This window comes from Malaclemys terrapin, chromosome 1, assembly GCF_027887155.1.
Source record: "Malaclemys terrapin pileata isolate rMalTer1 chromosome 1, rMalTer1.hap1, whole genome shotgun sequence".
In the NCBI taxonomy this organism is placed as follows: Eukaryota; Metazoa; Chordata; order Testudines; family Emydidae; genus Malaclemys; species Malaclemys terrapin.
Window position 1 is genome coordinate 355259215 of NC_071505.1, and position 21844 is coordinate 355281058.

At 62.8% G+C, this 21844-nt stretch overlaps 1 protein-coding gene across 4 annotated transcripts in view; it reads right to left on the reverse strand.

The window, feature by feature from the left end:
- APBB1 (amyloid beta precursor protein binding family B member 1) overlaps window positions 1-21466 on the reverse strand; it is a 43517-nt gene extending 22051 nt beyond the window's left edge. For 2 of the 4 annotated variants that reach the window (XM_054016085.1, XM_054016082.1), the window contains exons 1-3: window positions 21406-21463; window positions 19541-19621; window positions 13409-13953 (exon numbers count right to left, since the gene is read on the reverse strand). In XM_054016085.1, coding sequence (XP_053872060.1) covers window positions 13409-13940 — 532 coding nt within the window. In that variant the 5' untranslated portion in view covers window positions 13941-13953; window positions 19541-19621; window positions 21406-21463. Of the gene's footprint in view, window positions 1-13408; window positions 13954-19540; window positions 19622-20239; window positions 20259-21405 lie in introns of those variants that run through there. The other 2 variants (XM_054016084.1, XM_054016083.1) reach the window with 2 other exon arrangements.
- Between the last annotated feature and the right edge of the window lie 378 nt (window positions 21467-21844).

Here is a 21844-nt window from a genome sequence, read left to right on the forward strand (position 1 = left end):
GGCCCTGCTGAGCCAGGCACCAGACCCAGCCGAGCTCCGGCCAGGCCCTGCTGAGCCAGGCACCAGACCCAGCCGAGCTCCGGCCAGGCCCTGCTGAGCCGGGCACCAGACCCAGCCGAACTCCGGCCAGACCCAGCCGAGCCGGGCACCAGACCCAGCCGAACTCCAGCCAGACCCAGGCGAGCTCCGCCCAGGCCCTGCTGAGCCAGGCACCAGACCCAGCCGAGCCGGGCACCAGACCCAGCCGAGCTCCGCCCAGGCCCTGCTGAGCCAGGCACCAGACCCAGCCGAACTCCGGCCAGACCCAGCCGAGCTCCGGCCAGGCCCTGCTGAGCCAGGCACCAGACCCAGCCGAACTCCAGCCAGACCCAGCCGAGCTCCGGCCAGGCCCTGCTGAGCCAGGCACCAGACCCAGCCGAACTCCAGCCAGACCCAGCCGAGCTCCGGCCAGGCCCTGCTGAGCTCCGGCCAGACCCAGCCGAGTCAGGCACCAGACCCAGCCGAGTCAGGCACCAGACCCAGCCGAGCCGGGCACCAGACCCAGCCGAACTCCAGCCAGACCCAGCCGAGCTCCGGCCAGGCCCTGCTGAGCCAGGCACCAGACCCAGCCGAACTCCGGCCAGACCCAGCCGAGCTCCACCCAGGCCCTGCTGAGCCAGGCACCAGACCCAGCCGAGCCGGGCACCAGACCCAGCCGAACTCCAGCCAGACCCAGCCGAGCTCCGGCCAGGCCCTGCTGAGCCAGGCACCAGACCCAGCCGAACTCCAGCCAGACCCAGCCAAGCTCCGCCCAGGCCCTGCTGAGCCAGGCACCAGACCCAGCCGAACTCCGGCCAGACCCAGCCGAGCTCCGCCCAGGCCCTGCTGAGCCAGGCACCAGACCCAGCCGAACTCCGGCCAGACCCAGCCAAGCTCCACCCAGGCCCTGCTGAGCCAGGCACCAGACCCAGCCGAGCTCCAGCCAGACCCAGCCGAACTCCGGCCAGACCCAGCCGAGCTCCGGCCAGGCCCTGCTGAGCCAGGCACCAGACCCAGCCGAACCGGGCACCAGACCCAGCCGAACTCCGGCCAGACCCAGCCAAGCTCCACCCAGGCCCTGCTGAGCCAGGCACCAGACCCAGCCGAGCCGGGCACCAGACCCAGCCGAACTCCGGCCAGACCCAGCCGAGCTCCGCCCAGGCCCTGCTGAGCCAGGCACCAGACCCAGCCGAACCGGGCACCAGACCCAGCCAAACTCCGGCCAGACCCAGCCGAGCCGGGCACCAGACCCAGCCGAACTCCAGCCAGACCCAGCCGAGCTCCGCCCAGGCCCTGCTGAGCCAGGCACCAGACCCAGCCGAACCGGGCACCAGACCCAGCCAAACTCCGGCCAGACCCAGCCGAGCCGGGCACCAGACCCAGCCGAACTCCAGCCAGACCCAGCCGAGCTCCGCCCAGGCCCTGCTGAGCCAGGCACCAGACCCAGCCGAACCGGGCACCAGACCCAGCCAAACTCCGGCCAGACCCAGCCGAGCCGGGCACCAGACCCAGCCGAACCGGGCACCAGACCCAGCCGAGCCGGGCACCGTGAGCATGGGGGATGCAGCTGCCTGCTCCTTCCCCGGCACGGCCCAGCGCTGACTAGGCGCTCCGGCTGCCAGCTGCCCCACCCAGTCCACATACAGGGACAGACCGACAAACCCAGATGGGTGCCACAGGCCCCACACCCCGCCGGGAGCCGCAGCCCCCCTCCCCCTACACCCAGCCAGGAGCTGCAGTGCCCCCATCCACCCCCCGGGAGCCGCAACGCCTCCGCTACCCCCCGCCGGGAGTCGCAGCGCACCCCCCCTGCCCCCCGGGAGCCGCAGCGCACCCCCCCCACCCCCCAGGAGTCGCAGTGCACCCCCCCACCCCCCTGGGAGCCGCAGCGCCACCTGGAAGCATCTTGTACCGAGTGGGGGGTGTTGGCCGGAGGGCACGGCCCAGGATCCCTGCGGTGAGCCCAGAGACGGGGGCCAGTGTCTGCCCAGAGCCCGGCCACTGCTCAGGCTCCGTCTGACCCGAGGCCATGGCTGCCGTGACAGCCCTGGTCTTCGTCAGCTTCCAGCCTCCTCCCGAAGCCAGCGCGCCCGCCCCACCAGCCTTTGTCCTCTGCGCCCCCATGGGGGGCACTTGTTGATTTTGGTCAGTTTCTCAGTCCCCCGAGACAAGCAGGTGACCCCCCTCCCCCTGTGCTCCTCACTCAGTCCCTTCCCCTCGCTGGGAAACAACGTGGCGCACTGGGGAAACTGAGGCACGCCTAGGCATCATACAAATATTACCAACAAAGGCCCATATTGCCCCCCTGCCCTGAGCCCAGAGACTCAGGCTTGGCTGCGGCCTCTTCCCAGAAGGCCTCTGTGACAAAGTGGGACTGTTCTTAGTGTTTTCTCTGAATACTGTGTGGGTGCCTCAGTTTCCCCTATGCATGTGTTAAGTATCTAGGTGGTGGGATAAGGGGGTGTGATTGTTGCAGAGCCCTAGGAGACCAGTGTGATGCTGTCTGCACAGAGAAGGGCCGACACCCTGTCTTCTGGCAACTGATGGCCTGGGCCCCTCCCCTGCAAAGGTGCCAACTGAACGTGTTGGAGAACAAAGAGATCAGGTGACCTCCTGGCCTGGGAAAGAGACAAAGGCCAGAGGAGGGGCTGGAGAGTTTCAGTTTGGAGCTGGCTGGGGAAAGAAAGGGAGGCCCAGACCCGGGGTCTGGCCTCCCTGGCCCCAAGATGGACCTGACTTAGGGGTCCAGTTTCTGTACCTACAAGCTCTATTTTGGACTGTGTTCCTGTCGTCTAATAAATCTTCGGTGTTCCTGGCTGGCCGAGAGTCACGTCTGACTGTGGAGCTGGGGTGCAGGGTCCTCTGGCTCCCGCAGGAGCCCCACCTGTACGGACTCACTGTGGGAAGCGCACAGAGGGGCAGGGGAGGCTGAATGCTCCGGGGTCAGACCCAGGGAGGTGGAAGCCGTGTGAGCTTCTTGCCCTGGCGACAGTCTGCTCACAGAGAGGAGGCTCCCCCAGAGTCCTGACTGGCTTCGTAGGGAGCAGCTCCAGAGCATCGCCCGGGGACTCGGTGACAGCCTCCAGCCCGGCTTGAGGGCACCAGGGGCCAGCAACTCCAGCAGTGCCTGGACAGAAGCTGCGACGAGGGGGAATTTCCATAATATCTGCACTGGGTGGGGAAAGGTGCCTCAGTTTCCCCTGGGTTGTGCGTGGCTCACTAGGTGGGGAAAGGTGGCTGGCAGAGACCCAGGGGTCATCTGTGACTGCGCCTGGCTGTCTGGGGCCCATGGCCATGGGAAGCCCCACAAGACAACGGCCCCTCCAACTGCCTGGACATCTGGCACCTAGCCACTAACACCCAGGGATGGGCCCCGTGCTGCAGGGAGCCAGCCGGTGCGACCAGCTGGAGAGCAAAGGGTGGAGGAGGGGCTGGGGGGGGCTGTGACGTGGGGGGCCGCCGGGCTGCCGTCCCCGCTGGCGGAGTCACTGCAGTCAGGCTGGGGGGTGCCTGGCTCCCTTTGGGTATCATAGAATATCAGGGTTGGAAGGGACCTCAGGAGGTATCTAGTCCAACCCCCTACTCAAAGCAGGACCAACCCCAACTAAATCATCCCAGCCAGGGCTTCGGTCCCGGGGAGGGGAGCCGGGGGGCTGACCCCAGTGAGTGTGACCTGGAGGGAGCTGATGCCCTGCAGGGGGGGCCTGATGGGGCCTGTTCTGGAGCCAGGCGGGGACACGGAGCTGGTGGAGCTGTGACAGATGGTTCCACTGATCAGGCACGTCCCTGTCTTCAGCTTCCAGACCTTCCTGCCGGCCTGTCCCCCAGAGCACGGAGCCCCCCCCCCCCCAGGCCAGCCTGTCCCCCCACAGCACGGAGCCCCTAGGTCGGCCTGTCCCCCAGATCACGGAGGCCCCCCCCAGGCCGGCCTGTCCCCCCACAGCCCAAAGCCCCTAGGCCGGCCTGTCCCCCCAGATCACGGAGCCCCCCCGGGCCTGTCCCCCCAGAGCACAGAGCCCCCCCCCAGGCCGGCCTGTCCCCCCACAGCACAGAGCCCCCAGCGCAAACCAGCCAATGCTCCATTGTCTTTAGGCACCACAGCCCCCCGCCCGCCAGTGAGCTCAGGGCCCCGACATGCCAGGCACCCCACAGACCCCCCCAGCCGAGGCCCCGGGCGCGGTACATCTGCGTGGACGGTCCCTGCACATCCAGACAGAGGTGGGGGGCAGAGGGCCGGATCCCCTCCCCTCTGCGCAGGGCAAGCCCAGCCCGAGAGCCCAGCCCTGCACCCAGCCACGTCCGAGCCCTGGGCCTTGGCCCCAAAGCAGCAGCAAACAAACCCTACGCAGGCTGCGCTCTGAGCTCTGCCGGTGGCTGCCAGGCCCCGTGACGCACCCCGAGAGCTCACCCTGCCTGGGGCTCCTCCGGGGCTGGGGCAGGCGGGCAGCGTCCGTGGGCGCGCCCAGGTTCCCGGCTCCCTCGCAGGCGAGCAGCCAGCCAGCGACGGCCAGGCAGGAATCCGAGCTGTACGTGGGGCTGGCAGCCGGTGCCACCCGCCCCCGTGGGCACAGCTGGCCAGGAGCAGCGTAACCAGCCTCGTGCCTGGCTCTGCCGCCGCGCTGCGCCCTCCCGCTGCCTCCCCCAGGGCAGGGGCCCTGCTGCAGCCAGGCTCCACATCCACCCCGCCCCCCTCGAACCGAGCTCCCTAGGGGGGTCTGGGTCACCTTCGGGGCAATGGAGCATCAGCTGGTTTGCGCTGGGGGCTCCATGCTGTGGGGGGACAGGCCAGGGGGGGCTCTGTGCTCTGAGGGGACTGGCCGGGGCGGGGGCTCTGTGCTCTGGGGTACAGGCCGGGGGCAGGAGCTCCGTGCTGTGGGGGGACAGGCCTGGGGGGGCTCTGTGCTCTGGGGGACAGGCCGGGGCGGGGGCTCCATGCTGTGGGGGGACAGGCCAGGGGGGGCTCTGTGCTCTGAGGGGACTGGCCGGGGCGGGGGCTCCATGCTGTGGGGGGACAGGCCAGGGGGGGCTCTGTGCTCTGAGGGGACAGGACAGGCCGGGGGGGGGCTCTATGCTCTGGGGGACAGGCTGGCCCGGGGGCTCCATGCTGTGGGGAGACAGGCCTAGGGGGGGGGCTCTGTGCTCTGAGGGGACAGGCCTGGGGGGGGCTCTGTGGTGTGGGGGGACAGGCTGGCCGGCCCAGCGCCAGGGGTATCCCTAGTCTCTGGTTACCTGTTCTGTTCATTCCCTCTGGGGCACCCAGCCCTGGGCTCCCCCCAGCCCTGTCGGTGCCCCTCACTCCCAACCCACAGCTCCTGCTAGCCGAGCCTTGGGCTCCCCCCATGTGACGTTACTGACATAACCTGTGACCATATAGATCATTGTTGCAACCACTGTTGTATATTTGAAGCGAATATTGTACAAAGGATGTCGAGTGAGGTGTCTATGGAAAGGTTGTGGTTTGCTGGTTATGATGATGCTATCTGTGAGCGTGTATCATGTTTGTAGTTGAAGTTATGAATATTGGCTCTGTACTTGTATCTCAATGTGTTTGATTCTAAGGAGCCTCAAGGAAGCATTTGGTCAGCTTCTGGAGAAGGGGCTATTCTCAGTAAGTGCCCAGTCAAGAAACACTGAACTGACAATGGACTTTGGGAGACTCCAATCCACATCTGAGCTTTCCTGGGAACCTTCAAACTAACATGTGAACAATGGCGTCAGCCTGTAAAGAACTGAGTCATGCCTGGACATGTGACTTGCCCATGTGACGCCAGACTCCATCTTGCTGCTGTGATTTTCCGCAGTAAGAACAAAGGCGTCCTTCCATGGACAGAGACTGTAAAAAGGCTGCTGCCTCATCTCCATCTTGTCTTCAATCCTGCTTCTGACCTCTGGAGGGACTTTGCTACAAACTGAAGCTTTGAACAAAGGACTGAGGACCCATCGCAGCGGGGGATGTATTCCAGAGACTTGATTTGAACCTGCAGTTTATTCCATCGCTGCTGCAAGCCTGAACCAAGAACTTTGCCATTACTGTATGGAATTGATTCCATTTAACCAATTCTAACTCTCATCTCTATCTTTTTCCTTTTATGAATAAAGCTCTAGGTTTTAGATTCTGAAGGATTGGCAACAGCGTGATTTGTGGGTAAGATCTGATTTGTATATTGACCTGGGTCTGGGGCTTGGTCCTTTGGGATCAGGAGAACCTTTTTCTGTTACTGGGGTATTGGTTTTCCTAACCATTCATCCCTGTAATGAGTGGCGCTGGTGGTGATACTGGAGTGTCTGAGGGAATTGCTTGTGTGACGTGTGGTTCGCCCGTGGGGTGAGACCGAAGTCCTCTTAGTCTGTCTGGTTTGGTGCCTGGGTGTGCCAAGGGACCCCAGCCTGGGGCCATGAGTGCCCTGCTCTGAGCGATTTGTCCTGCATTGGCACTCTCAGTTGGGTCCCGCCAGAGGCAGCGTTGTTACGGGGGGGTAAGGTCCATGGCTCCTGTCTGACCTGGAAGGGACCCAGGAGTCCTGACACAACTTAGCGAGGTGACTGCCGGGGCCCCAGCTCGTCCTGTGGGTGCTGCGGCCCCAGGCCCCCTCTCCAGGCCAGGCCCAGCACCCCCTGGCACTGACTGGGCAGTGGGAGCTATGGAGAAGGGTGTCAATATGGGGGGGCAGCAGGATGTGGGGTCTGTGCAGGAGAGGCAGGATGCAGGAGGCAGAAGTGGGGGACCTGCCCAGGAGGAGCGGTGGGGCAGCGGGGAGACGCTGTTTCCAGCACAAACAGTCGCTAACAATAGGCTGGTGCTGGCTCTGTGCTTTCACGTGGGGCTACCAGTGCCCACCCCAGACGCATTGTGGGGGGGTTGGGGGGGCCATGGGGAAGGGCCCAGCCCCACAAGATCACAGACTGCAGCAGGGCTGCCTGTTGCCTTCACCCTGCACCACGCCTGTCCCACACCACACCCCTGCCTGTCTCCCCATCCCTTCATGCCCCACACCCTGCACTGTGCTCCCTGCACTAGTGTCCAGCCCCCAATGGCTTGCTGGGGCTGGTTTTCATGCAGTGGATGGGGACCACCCCCACCCCCACCCGCCCTGGACGGAGGGAACCCAGGGACCATGGCTCCCTGCAGCAGGGCCTAGCTGGACAGATGTGGTGGGGCTGGGAGCCAGGACTCCTGGGTTCTCTCCCCGGCTCTGTGAGGAAAGTGGGGGTTGGTGGGTTAGAGCAGGAGGGGCTGGGAGCCAGGACTCCTGGGTTCTTTCCCGACTCTGGGAGGGGAGTGGGGGCTAGTGGTTAGAGCAGGGGGGCTGGGAGCCAGGACTCCTGGGTTCTCTCCCCGGCTCTGTGAGGAAAGTGGGGGTTGGTGGGTTAGAGCGGGGGGGCTGGGAGCCTGGACTCCTGGGTTCTTTCCCAACTCTGGGAGGGGAGTGGGGGCTAGTGGTTAGAGCAGGGGGGCTGGGAGCCAGGACTCCTGGGTTCTCTCCCTGGCTCTGGGAGGGGTGTAGTGTCTGGTGGTTAGAGCGGGGGGGCTGGGAGCCAGGACTCCTGGGTTCTCTCCCTGGCTCTGGGAGGGGTGTGGTGTCTGGTGGTTAGAGCGGGGGGGCTGGGAGCCAGGACTCCTGGGTTCTCTCCCTGGCTCTGGGAGGGGTGTGGTGTCTGGTGGTTAGAGCGGGGGGGCTGGGAGCCAGGACTCCTGGGTTCTCTCCCTGGCTCTGGGAGGGGTGTGGTGTCTGGTGGTTAGAGCGGGGGGGCTGGGAGCCAGGACTCCTGGGTTCTCTCCCTGGCTCTGGGAGGGGTGTGGTGTCTGATGGTTAGAGCAGGGGGGGGCTGGGAGCCAGGACTCCTGTGTTCTCTTCCCGGCTCTGGGAGGGGAGTGGGGGCTAGTGGTTAGAGCAGGGAGGGTTGGGAGCCAAGACTCCTGGGTTCTCTCCCCGGCTCTGGGAGGGGTGTGGTGTCTGGTGGTTACAGCGGGGAGGGCTGGGAGCTCTGTCCCTCCCCTGTGCACCCAGAGCTCCGCCCCCTGGGATGAAATGGGAATTTTGGTAACATCTTTCTGAGTGCCTCAGTTTCCCTCTGTGCTTTGCATTGCTATGCAGGGAGCATAAAAGGTTAAAAGCTGCTCTGAGGGGGAGGTGGTGTCACTGTGACAAAGTGAGACTGTTTTGTCTGAACAGTGTGTGTGCCTCAGTTTCCCCATGTGTTACTCAAGGGGGTGTGATTGTCACAGAGACCCTAGAGGGCAGGTGGGACTGCTGACGGGCTGCAGAGAACGGCTGACACTCGTAGCCTGGCAGCTGCTGGCTGGGCCCCATCCTCTGCAAGGAACAGGGGGGGTGGGGGAGGGGTTGGTGCAGCCCAGGTGACCGGCTGGACCCGGAAAGGGACAAAGGACGGAGGAGGGCAACGGGTGTAATGGAGGCCGGGCAGCTGGAAGCAAGTCAGTCTCCTGGTTGGGGACTCGGGTCGAGGGCCCAGGGCCCTGCCCCTCCCCCGCCCCCCCAATGGACTTTGCCGAAGGTCCCTGATCTCAGTGCTACCAAGCTCTGGGTTCCCAATGATAATAACCCGTCTGTGCCACACGCGGGCGGGGAGTCACGGCTGGCTGTGGTGTGGGGGGCAGGGCCCTTTGGGGGTGAGGCTCCCCCAAGGGTCCCGCCCAGGGAGACTCGCTGTGGGGAGCTCCCGGGGCGACCAGGGGGCTGAACGCTCCGAGGTCAGACCCAAGAGGTGCCGAAGCGGAGCAGGGTCCTTGCCCCGGGACTGGTGCCCTGGGAGATGTCACTGCAGAGGGTCCTGTCTGACTCCTTCCTGAGCGGTGCCAGAGCCCAGCCGGGGCGCCAGGGACACACGTGCACTTGGCAGGGGGCCGGCTGGCAGTGCTCAAACTCAGCCGCTCCCAGGACGTGCCTGGCTCGGGGAATTCAGGTAAACACATTCCAGCAGGGAGCCCAGTGCACCCGAGAGTTAGGGGAGAAACACCGGCCTGGAGCCGGCCCAGGGACACGCCGACCCCAGGCAGAGTCACGGACGGGCAGGACGAGGGACGGGTGAACCCAGCAGGGCTGCGATGACGGGGCAGGAGGGGAACGCAGAGCGGAGCCGGCTCAGCAGCTGGGTTTGGTGCCAAAGGTGCTCGGCCGGGTTTCTTGCCGACGAGCCTGGTCGCCGTGCCCCAGCTCCGTGGTTACAGGGACGCTGTGGTCACCCGCTCCGGCCCTGAGGGGCTTAAAACAGCGCGGGGGGCAGGAGGGGGCTGTGGCTGGAGCAAGCAGCTCCCAGGCTGATGGGGAAGCAGCCTCAGCTGTGGCCATGCCCCAGTCAGGCCCGGCTAAGAGGGCCGTGGGCCAGAGACTCTCCCTCTCCCTCTAGCCTTTGGAGAGGGAGGGCCCAGGCTGTTGGGAGCTGAGGAAGGGGCCGAGGGCGGAGTAGGGCCGGGGAAGGGCCGGGGCGCTGGGGAGCCCCCCCCCCTAGCCGAGCCCCAGGCTGTTGGGAGCTGAGGAAGGGGCCGAGCGGGGCGCGCTGGTGCCTGGCAGTAGCCTATGACTGAGGCGAGGTGGGGTGGGGGGGGGGGTTTCCCTGGGTGGGGAGACCCAGAGACTGTGGGGTTACTGCCAGGGGGCAGCACCCCGGCGTGCAAGGGGCACCAGGTCCGGGAGGGACACGGGGGCCAGGAAAGGCGGGACACCGGGCTGCAGAGGGTGCTCCGACGGCTGGAGCGCTAATTCCCAGAAGGTACCAGCAGGAGGCGCCGCAGGGGGGGGGGGGTCCCACACGGTTACAGACACCAACACACGTGTGCCCGTCCCAATGGGACCAGCTCAGTCAGCAGGCGCCTTCCCGCCGCCCCCGCCAGGCCACGTCCTGGGACTTCTCTGCCTGACACACACAAGCGCCGCGCTCCCCTCCCAACGTGAGGCCGCTGGGGCTGCCAGGTGCACGGTCGAAAAGGGACCTGGCGGCTCCGGTCGGCATCACGGGTCGGGCCGTAACAAGGCCGCTCGGTGGCACAGCGGGGCAGAGGCGGGCTCCTTGCCTGGTTCCAGGTGGATCCTGGAAGTGGCCCGCCTGTCCGGCTCCTGGGCGCAGGGGCGTGAGGGCAGCACCGCGCACTGCCCCAGCACTGGCTCCGCAGCTCCCATTGGCTGGGAACTACGGCCAATGGGAGCTGTGGGTGCGGCACATGTGGGCACGGGCAGCACGCAGGGCTGCCTGGCTGCACCTGTGCAGAGGGGACGCCCATGCCAGCTGCTTCCGGGAACTGCGTGGGGCTGAGGCAGGCAGGGAACCTGCCTTAGCCCCACTGCGCTGCCGACCAGGAGCTGCTCGAGATAAGCGCCACCTGGCCAGAGCCCATGCCCTGCACCCCCTCCCCGAACTCCCTCCCAGACCCTGCACCCCAAACCCTCCGCCCTGGGTCGGGAACCCCATCCCAGAATCTGAACACCTCACAGACCCCACACCCCCTCCTGCACCCCAACCCGCCCAGGTTGGAACCCCCTCCTGCACCCTGAACCCCCTCCCAGGCCCCGCACTCCCTCCTGCACCCTGACCTCCCTCCCAGACCCTGCACCCCAAACCCTCCGCCCTGGGTCGGGAACCCCATCCCAGAATCTGAACACCTCACAGACCCCACACCCCCTCCTGCACCCCAACCCGCCCAGGTTGGAACCCCCTCCTGCACCCTGAACCCCCTCCCAGGCCCCCCACTCCCTCCTGCACCCTGACCTCCCTCCCAGACCCTGCACCCCAAACCCTCCGCCCTGGGTCAGGAACCCCATCCCAGAATCTGAACACCTCACAGACCCCACACCCCCTCCTGCACCCCAGCCTGCCCAGGTTGGAACCCCCACCTGCACCCTGAACCCCCTCCCAGGCCCCACACTCCCTCCTGCACCCTGACCTCCCTCCCAGACCCTGCACCCCAACCCCCCCGCCCTGGGTCAGGAACCCCATCCCAGAATCTGAACCCCCTCCCAGGCCCCGCACCCCCTCCTACACCCTGAACTCCCTCCCAGACCCTGCACCCCAACCCCCCCGCCCTGGGTCAGGAACCCCATCCCAGAATCTGAACCCCCTCCCAGGCCCTGTACCCTGAATCCCCCACCCCGGGTCAGAGCCCCCTCCTGAACCCCTCATTTCTTGCCCCACCCCAGAGCCCACACCTGCAGCTGGAGCCCTCACCCCCTCCCTCTGCCCCAGCCTGGGGAAAGTGAGTGAGGGTGGGGGAGAGCAAGTGATGGAGGGAGAGGGGATGGAGTGAGTGGAGGTGGGGCCTCAGAAAAGTGCCCGACACGTCACCAACCCTCCACCGCAGTCCTGCTGGGTCCGCCCCCCAGCCCGTCCCTCGTCCTGCCTGTCCGCGACTCTGCCCGGGGTCAGCGTGTCCCCGCTCCCTGCTGTCACACAGACCCAGGAGGTGCCGAAGCGGAGCAGGGTCCTTGCCCTGGGACAGGTGCCCCGAGGGGAGATGCTGCCCCAGAGTCCTGCCTGGCGTCACTCCAAGCAGGGCCGGGGCCTCCGCCAGAGCCAGGCATGCTGGAGGCAGGGGCCCAGAGGGCCGAACCCCGGAGAGAGAGAGCCCCCCTCGGTGTCGCGGTGCCCTGGCCCTATTCACCCCTCCCCCAATTTCCCAGTCACCTGCAGGCAGCTGAGAAAGGTGTTACTGGCACAGGGCCAAGGGAACCGACCCCCCCCCCGGTGACGTTTCTATTCGGGGACCAACCAGCCAGTGTTTCCCCCTCCCCGCCCCCCTTCAGCGGGGCCATGTTCGTTTTACAGCGAAATCCCCGACACGCCCGAAGCTGTCACCCCGACGTGCACCAGCCCTACCCCCCCCCCGATCGCCAGGCAGTCGGGCTGTTCCCTGGCCCCTGCCAGACCCCGTTCCTTCGCTGGCCTGCGACTACAACAGAGACAGAGGCTTTGACAGCAGCCTGCTCCCGGACCCCCGGCCTGGCTCCGGCTTAGCCCCCCAGTAGCCAGGTGACAGCTCAGTGGGGCCTGCCGGCGGCCCAGGGAGATTCGGAGGCTGCGGGCTGGCCCCTATGAGCTGAGGGTGCCTAGGGCCCAGCCCAGTACAGGGGTCACCCCCAAAGGGCCTGGCCAGGACACCCCCATTGATCCATCATACCCCTTCCATCCGTCAGTGCAGAGCTCCGCCCCCCACCCATCGGTCCGTCAGTGCAGAGCTCCGCCTCTAGCCATCCAATCGTGAGTGTAGAGCTCCGCCCCATCCATCCAATCGTCAGTGCAGAACTCCGCCCCCACCCATCCAATTGTCAGTGCAGAGCTCCGCCCCATCCATCCGTCCGTCCGTGCAGAGCTCCGCCCCATCCATCCGTCCGTGCAGAGCTCCGCCCCCACCCCATCCAATCGTCAGTGCAGAGCTCCGCCCCCACCCATCCAATCGTCAGGGCAGAGCTCCGCCCCCACCCATCCAATCGGCAGTGCAGAGCTCCGCCCCCACCCATCCATCCGTCAGTGCAGAGCTCCGCCTCTAGCCATCCAATCGTGAGTGTAGAGCTCCGCCCCCACCCATCCATCCGTCAGTGCAGAGCTCCGCCCCCACCCATCCATCCGTCAGTGCAGCGCTCCGCCCCACCCATTCCTCTGTCAGTGCAGAGCTCCGCCCCATCCATCCGTCCGTCAGTGCAGAGCTCCGCCCCCACCCATCCGTCCGTCCGTGCAGAGTTCCGCCCCATCCATCCGTCTGTCAGAGCAGAGCTCCGCCCCCACCCATCCGTCCGTCAGTGCAGAGCTCCACCCTCACCCATCCGTCCGTCCATCAGTGCAGAGCTCCGCCCCCACCCATCCGTCAGTCAGTGCAGAGCTCCACCCCCACCCATCCGTCCGTCAGTGCAGAGCTCCGCCCCATCCATCCGTCCGTCAGTGCAGAGCTCCGCCCCCACCCATCCAATCGGCAGTGCAGAGCTCCGCCCCCACCCATCCGTCAGTGCAGAGCTCCGCCTCTAGCCATCCAATCGTGAGTGTAGAGCTCCGCCCCCACCCATCCATCTGTCAGTGCAGAGCTCCGCCCCCATCCATCCATCCGTCAGTGCAGAGCTCCGCCCCACCCATCCATCTGTCAGTGCAGAGCTCCGCCCCACCCATCCGTGCAGAGTTCCGCCCCATCCATCCGTCCATCAGTGCAGAGCTCCGCCCCCACCCATCTGTCAGTCAGTGCAGAGCTCCACCCCCACCCATCCGTCCGTCAGTGCAGAGCTCCGCCCCACCCATCCATCCGTCAGTCAGTGCAGAGCTCCGCCCCCACCCATCCGTCCGTCCGTCCAGAGCTCCGCCTCCGCCCCCGCCCCCCCAGCAGCATCTGGCGGTTCTGCCCCCAGGGCTGGGCCAGCAGAGAAGCTGAGCGAGCCGGTGGCCCCGCCTGTACCTGTGTCGTCGGGGGAGCTGCCGGCCGGGCTGCCCTGGCTCAGCGTGGCCCAGCTGGAGTCCTCGTCGCTGGCAGCGCTGGCCCGCGGGCCGAAGAGCAGGCTGGCGCTCTTGCCGTGTTCGCGGGGGCCGGGCTCCGAGCTCTGCTCCGACTCGGCCGTGACGGGGTCACTCTGTACCGGGGTGGAGTCGCCGTCCTCCTCCTCCTCCTCCGGCCCCCCCCGCGGCAGGTCACTGAGCAGCGCCGTAGCGAGGGGACCAAGCTCATTGCGGTTCTGGTCCTGCTCGGCCGCCTGGCGCAGCTGGTTCTGCCCGTCCTTCACCCACTTGGCATTGGCAGGCTCCTCACCGGGCGGGGGTCCGGGCCCCAGGGCGCTGTGTTGAGCGGGACAGGCGCAAGGGCAGTGCCCCGGGGGCGAGGCCTGGCACGGCAGCGTGCCATTCAACAGCTCGCTGTGGGGCGCCCGCAGCGCCAAACTCAGCCCCGGGCAGCTGTTGTCATTGGCCAGGTCGCTCCTCTGGCTCAGCGACATGGCCCCAGGCACCCTGAGAAGGGAGAGACACTGGCGTGAAGGCTGGCCCGGCACGGAGCACACGGCTCGGCCTGGCCCCGGGGTGCAGCCAGCCAGGGGACATCCACAACAACACAAGAACAGCCAGACTGGGTCAGACCAAGGGTCCATCTAGCCCAGTCTCCTGCCTTCCGACAGTGGCCACTGCCAGGTGCCCCAGAGGGAATGAACAGACCAGGGAATCATCAAGTGATCCATCCCCTGTCGCCCATTCTCAGCTTCTGGCAAACAGAGGCTACGAACCCCATTCCTGACCATCCCGGCTAATAGCCATTGATGGACCTATCCTCCATGAACTTCTCTACTTCTTTTTTTAACCTTGTTATAGTCTTGGCCTTCAAAACTTCCTCTGGCGAGGAGTTCCACAGGTTGACAGTGCGTTGTATGAATACTTCCTTTTGTTTATTTTAAACCTGCTGCCTATTAATTCATTGGGTGACCCCTAGTTCTTGTGTTATTAGAAGGAGTAAATAACACTTCCTTATTGACTTTCTCCACACCGGTCATGATTTTATAGACCTCTATCATATCCCACCTTAGTTGTCTCTTTTCCAAGCTGAAAAGTCCCAGTCTTATTAATCTCTCCTCATACGGAAGCCGTTCCATACCCCTCATCATTTTTGTTGCCCTTTTCTGTATCTTTTCCAATTCCAGTATATCTTTTCTGAGATGTGGCGACCACATCTGCACACAGTATTCAAGATGTGGGCGTACCATGGATTTATATAGCAGCAATATGATAGTTTCTGCCTTATTATCTATCCCTTTCTTAATGATTCCCAGCATTCTGTTTGCTTTTTTGACTGCTGCTGCACATTGAGTGGATGATTTCAGAGACCTATCCACAGTGACCCCAAGATCTCTCTCTTGAGTGGTAACAGCTAATTCAGACCCCATCATTTTATATGTAAAGTTTGGATTATGTTTTCCAATGTGCATTACTTTGCATTTATCAACATTAAATTTCATCTGCCATTTTGTTCCCCAGTCACCCAGTTCCGTGAGATCCTTTTGTAGCTCTTCACAGTCTGTCTGGGACTTAACTATCTTGAGTAGTTTTGTATCAGCTGCAAATTTTTGCACCTCACTGTTTACCCCTTTTTCCAGATCATTTATGAATATGTTGAATAGGATTGGTCCCAGTACAGACCCCTGGGGGATACCACTAGTTACCCCTCTCCAGTCTGAAAACTGACCATTTATTCCTACTCTCTGTTTCCGATCTTTTAACCAGTTACTGATCCATGAGAGAACCTTCCCTCTTATCCCGTGGCACTTTACTTTGCGTAAGAGCCTTTAGTGAGGGACCTTGTCAAAGGCTTTCTGAAAATCTAAGTACACTATATCCACTGGATCCCCCTTGTCCACATGCTTGTTGACCCCCTCAGAGAATTCTAGTAGATTGATGAGGCATGATTTCCCTTTACAAAAGCCAGGTTAACTTTTCCCCAACAAGTTATGTTCATCTATGTGTCTGACAATTCCGTTATTTACTATAATTTCAAACCAGTTTGCCTGGCACTGAAGTCAGGTTTACAGGCCTGTAACTGCCGGCATCACCTCTGGAGCCCTTTTTAAAAATGGGTGTCATATTAGCTATCCTCCGGTCATCTGGTACAGAAGCTGATTTAAATGATAGGTTACAGACTATAGTTAGGAATTGTACAATTTCACATTTGAGTTCCTTCAGAACTCTTGGGTGAATCCCATCTGATCCAGGTGACATATTACAGTTTAATTTATCAATTTGTTCCCAAACCTCCTCTAATGACACCTCAATCTGGGACAGTTCCTCAGATCTGTCACCTAAAAGGAGTGGCTCAGGTTTGGGAAGCTCCCTCACATCCTCAGTTGTGAAGACCGATGCAAAGAATTCATTTAGTTTCTCCACAATGGCCTTATCGTCCTTGAGTGCTCCTTCAGCACCTCAATCGTTCAGGGGCCCCACTGGTTGTTTAGCAGCTTCCTGATTCTGATGTACTTAAAAAACATTTTGCTGTTACTTTTTGAGTCTTTGGCTAGTTGTTCTTCACATTCTTTTTTGGCCGTCCTAATTATATTTTTACACTTCATTTGCCAGAGTTTATGCTTCTTTCTATTTTCCTCACTAGGATTTAACTTCCACTATTTAAAGGATGCCTTTTGCCTCTCACTACTTCTCTTACTTTGTTGTTTAGCCACGGTGGCACTTTTTGGGTTCTTTTACTGTGTTTTTTAATTTGGGGGATACATTTAAGCTGAGCGTCTATTATGGTGTCTTTAAAAAGTTTCCATGCAGCTTGCAGGGATTTCACTTTTGGCGCTGTACCTTTTAATTTCTCTTTAATTAACCTGCTCATTTTTGTGTAGTTCCCCTTTCTGAAATTAAATGCTACAGTGTTGAGTTGCTGTGGTGTTTTACCTTCCACAGGGATGTTAACTTTCATTATATTATGGTCACTATTACCAAGAGGTCCAGCTATATTCACCTCATGGACCAGATCCTGTGCTCCACATAGGACTAAATCAAGAATTCCCTCTCCTCTGGTGGGTTCCAGGACCAGCTGCTCCAAGAAGCAGTCATTTACAGTGTCAAGAAACGTTATCTCTGCATCCCGTGCTGAGGTGACATGTACCCAGTCAATATGGGGATAGTTGAAATCCCCCATTATTATTGATTTTTTTATTTTTATAGCCTCTCTAATCTCCCTGAGCATTTCACAGTCACTATTGCCATCCTAGTCAGGAGGTCGGTAATATATCCCTACTGCGTTATTCTTATTATTAGAGCAAGGAATTACTATCCATAGAGATTCTATGGCACAGTTTGGTTCATTTAAGATTTTTACTTCATTTGATTCTATGCTTTCTTTCACATATAGTGCCACTCCCCCCCCTGCAAGGCCTGTTCTGTCCTTCCGATATATTTTGTAACCTGGTATTACTAGTTTCAGAGTAGCAGCCGTGTTAGTCTGTATCCGCAAAAAGAACAGGAGTATTTGTGGCACCTTAGAGACTAACAAATTTATTAAAGCATAAGCTTTCGTGGACTACAGCCCACTTCGGATATATGCATCCGAAGAAGTGGGCTGTAGCCCACGAAAGCTTATGCTCTAATAAATTTGTTAGTCTTAGGTGCCACAAGTACTCCTGTTCTTTTTTCCTGGTATTACTGTGTCCCATTGATTATCCTCATTCCACCAAGTTTCTGTGATGCCTATTATATCAATATCCTCATTTAATAAGAGGCACTCTAGTTCACCCATCATATTATTTAGACTTCTAGCATTGGTATATAAGCAATTTAAAACTTGTCTCCTTTTAACGGTCTGCCATTACGTGATGTAATTGAATGGGACTCTTTTTTGTTTCTCATCAGACCCTGCCTGTATTTTATCATTTTCCTTCCTCTCCTCCTTACTAGGACATAGAGAATGAACCACGTGCTCCTCTGCACCTGTTGGCTTTCCCCAGCCCCTAGTTTAAAAACTGCTTTACAACCTTGTTCATTTGACATGCCAGCAGTCTGGTTCCACTTTGGTTTAGGTGGAGCCCATCTCTCCTGTATAGGCTCCCCCCATCCCAAAAGTTTCCCCAGTTCCTAATGAATCTAAACCCCTCCTCTCTACACCATCGTCTCATCCACGCATTGAGACTCGGAAGCTCTGCCTGCCTACCTGGCCCTGCGCGTGGCACTGGGAGCATTTCTGAGAATGCCACCATAGAGGTCCTGGATTTCAGTCTCTTTCCTAGCAGCCTAAATTTGGCCTCCAGGACGTCTCTCCTACCCTTCCCTATGTCACTGGTACCTGCATGTACCATGACCACCGGCTCCTCCCCAGAACTACACAGAAGTCTGCCTAGATGCCTCGAGAGATCTGCAACCTTCGCACTCAGCAGGCAAGTCACCATACGGTTCTCCCGGTCATCACAAACCCAGCTCTCTATGTTTCTCCAGTGCGAGAGGTTACCATAACATCATCTGGAAGGAGGGTCCCTCTGCTCCAGTTGGATGTTCTCTTTCCCTCAGACTTTCATCCTCTTCAACAGCACAGAGGCTGTCAGACCAGAGGTGGGACCGTTCTACTGCATCCCAGAAAGTCTCATCGATGTCCCTCTCTGTCTCCCTCAGCTCCTCCAGTTCCGCCACCCTGGTCCCCAAAGCCCGTACGCGGTCTCTGAGGGCCAGGAGCGCCTTGCACCGAAGGCACACATACGCCACCCGCCCACAGGGCGGGTAATCACACATGCTGCCAGGGGTGCAATAAACTGGGATATAGATTTATCCATGAACCACATGCCCAGCTCCCGGCCGCAGGCCGAGCCTGGCTCCCTCGGCGAGGGTGAGGGCACCACGACAGAGCTGGGAGAGCCGGGGGCCGGGTGACGCTCAGCCCCGGGGGGGGACGAGGGAGGCTGCTAAATGCAACGCACCCTGGCCAGGCACCCCAGGGCGAGCACCCCGGGCATCTCCGCGACAGGCACCCTCTGCCTCTGCTCACACTGGGGGCCGCTGTGCACTATGGCACCTCTGCGATCCGAGCCTGCCAGAGGCAGCCAGGGACCCTGGCTTGGGCAACCCGGCATCCCGTCCTAGCTAGAAGGGACCGCAGGGCTCAGCTAGTCTGGCCCTGCTGAGATGCAGGATTGGTTGGGTCTGACCCATCCCAGACAGACCCAGCCTCCTTTGGACACCTCCAGTGATGGAGGTTCCCCGACCTCCCATTGTCTTACTGATCTTAGTTAGAAAGTTCTTCCGGAGATTTCATCTCAATCTGCTGGGCTGGAGTTTGACCCCTCGCCTCTTGTCCTGCCCTCTGTAGCCAGAGAGAACAACTTTTCTCCATCTTTTCGATGGCAGCCTTTCCAGTACCTGAAGACCGCTGTCCTGTCCCCTCTCAATCTCCTCTTTTCCAAACTAAACACACCCAGTTCCTTCAGCCTTTGCTCGTATGGTTTGTGTTCCATCCCTTAGATCCTCTTTGTCGCTCGCCTCTGGATCCTTTCCAGTTTCTCTACATTCTTCCTATGCATTGGTGACCCAAACTGGACACCGTTCTCCAGCTGAGGCCTAACCAGCGCCGAGTAGAGCAGTTCTATCACCTCCCGTGGCTCGCTTGCTCTGCCTCTGTTCATGCAACCTAACATTGCATTTGCTTTTAACAGCATCGCATTGGTGACTCCACTGCTCCCAGATCCTTCTCAGCAGTGCTGCTGCCAAACCAGTTCTCCCCCAGTCTGTCTTTGTGCATTCCTTTTTCCTTCCCTAAGTGTAGCACCTCACATTCGTCTTTTTAATTTTGTTGTCTACAGCCCAGTTCTCCAATTTATCCAGATCCCTCTGAATTTTAGTTCTGTCCTCCACAGTGTCTGTGCACACACCCCCAGCTTTGTGTCATCTTCAGATTGGCTCAGTCTGTTCTCTAGTCCGACAGCCTGGTCAGTCACACAGATGTTGAATAACCCGGCCCCCGAACAGACCCCTGTGGAACCTCAGTCCAGCCAGAGTCCATCTTTCCTGGCTCAGACCCCCGCCTCCCCAGCTCCCTGGGCACCGCTCGGCAGCCCGATGGCGCCCTTACCCTGTGGCTGCGGCCGAGGCAGATCCTACGTGCCCCTGGGGACCAGGACATCCGTGTCCGGGGGGGACCAACTCCCAGAACCTGGAGACAGAGGAACAGGAGAGGGGTCACTCGGGGGCGCAGTGGGGTCAGACTCAGACCCCAAGGGCAGGCGAGCACAGGCCACAGAACGCCCTGAATCCCCCCGGTCAAACTAGAGCCGTTCTAGGCAAACGTCCCGACGGGACTCAAAGCCAGTCCAGGCCGAGCCTGGGAAACGCCCCAGCAGCGAATTCACCCCACCCCACCCAAGGGGAAACTGGGTCCAGCCTCAGCGCCCGGCCGCTGGCGTGGGTCAGACCTTCGTCGGCCACGCTCGGGAGCCCAGTCCGGACTGTGATCCCCAGATGCCAACTTCCTCCACCTCCACGTCCCTCCCTCGCATGCAGAGCTCATCTCTTCCCGTCCTCAGCAGCCCCCGCGCTGCGCCCCGAGGGGTCCCCAGATCCTCATCCCAGAGCCAGCTGCATCTGCACCAGGCCTGGACCAGTCCCTGCAGACAGGGCATTGGAGGGGGCAGGCGACTTCCCCTCTCGACACCCCGGCCGGGCTGGGAACCCTCCTGCCCCGCGGGGCGCGGCGGCCTCAGGATTTCGGGGCTCCTGGACCTGCCCCTGCTTTGCTGGGGGTTGTGGGGCCTCGGCTGGGCTCGATCCCAACCTCCGGCGTGTGGGTATCGACGGCCAGCGACTCCAGACACCGCTCAGCCCAGCCCCACACCGGGGGCAACTAACCGCAGAGCTGAGCTGCGCCCGCCACTGCTCACCCCCATGTCTGCCCCACGCCTGGCACAGCCTGACCCACGGCCCCCCAGACACATAACTCCACACCCTGGGATCCCCCCGGCCTCGCAGCCCCCGTTCCCCCCAGCCCCGCCGGTGCCCCTCACTCCCGACCCGCAGCCCCCCGCTCCCCCCGGTGCCCCTCACTCCCGACCCGCAGCCCCCCAGCCCCCCCGGTGCCCCCACTCCCGACCCGCAGCCCCCCGCTCCCCCCGGTGCCCCTCACTCCCGACCCTCAGCCCCCCGCTCCCCCCGGTGCCCCTCACTCCCGACCCGCAGCCCCCCGCTCCCCCCGGTGCCCCTCACTCCCGACCCGCAGCCCCCCGCCCCCCCGGTGCCCCCACTCCCGACCCGCAGCCCCCCGCCCCCCCGGTGCCCCTCACTCCCGACCCTCAGCCCCCCGCCCCCCCGGTGCCCCCCACTCCCGACCCGCAGCCCCCCGCTCCCCCCGGTGCCCCTCACTCCCGACCCTCAGCCCCCCGCTCCCCCCGGTGCCCCTCACTCCCGACCCGCAGCCCCCCGCTCCCCCCGGTGCCCCTCACTCCCGACCCGCAGCCCCCCGCCCCCCCGGTGCCCCCACTCCCGACCCGCAGCCCCCCGCCCCCCCGGTGCCCCTCACTCCCGACCCTCAGCCCCCCGCCCCCCCGGTGCCCCCCACTCCCGACCCGCAGCCCCCCGCTCCCCCCGGTGCCCCCCACTCCCGACCCGCAGCCCCCCCGGTGCCCCCCACTCCCGACCCGCAGCCCCCCCGGTGCCCCTCACTCCCGACCCGCAGCCCCCCGCCCCCCCGGTGCCCCCACTCCCGACCCGCAGCCCCCCGCCCCCCCGGTGCCCCTCACTCCCGACCCTCAGCCCCCCGCCCCCCCGGTGCCCCCCACTCCCGACCCGCAGCCCCCCGCTCCCCCCGGTGCCCCCACTCCCGACCCGCAGCCCCCCCGGTGCCCCCACTCCCGACCCGCAGCCCCCCCGGTGCCCCCCACTCCCGACCCGCAGCCCCCCCGGTGCCCCCCACTCCCGACCCGCAGCCCCCCGCCCCCCCGGTACCTGCTGCGGCTCCGCTCGGCGCTGGGGGAGGAGCCGCCGCTTCCGCTTCCGAGAGACTCGGCCCCGCCCGGGGGCAGGGGGGGGCTGGGGCGGGTCACTCTCAGGACATGCCGGGGGGGCCGGGGCGGGGGGCGCTGGGGGGCAGGTGGGGGGCGGGGAGAGCTGGGGGCGGGTCACTCTCAGGACGGGCCGGGGGGGCCGGGGCGGGGGCGCTGGGGGGCAGGTGGGGGGCGGGGAGGGCTGGGGGCGGGTCACTCTCAGGACGGGCCGGGGGGGCCGGGGCGGGGGCGCTGGGGGGCAGGTGGGGGGCGGGGAGGGCTGGGGGCGGGTCACTCTCAGGACATGCCGGGGGGGCCGGGGCGGGGGGCGCTGCACCGGGGCCCGCAGCTCAGCGCCCGGGGGTGCCCCATGGCCGGGCACCAGCCCCCATCGCTGCCCC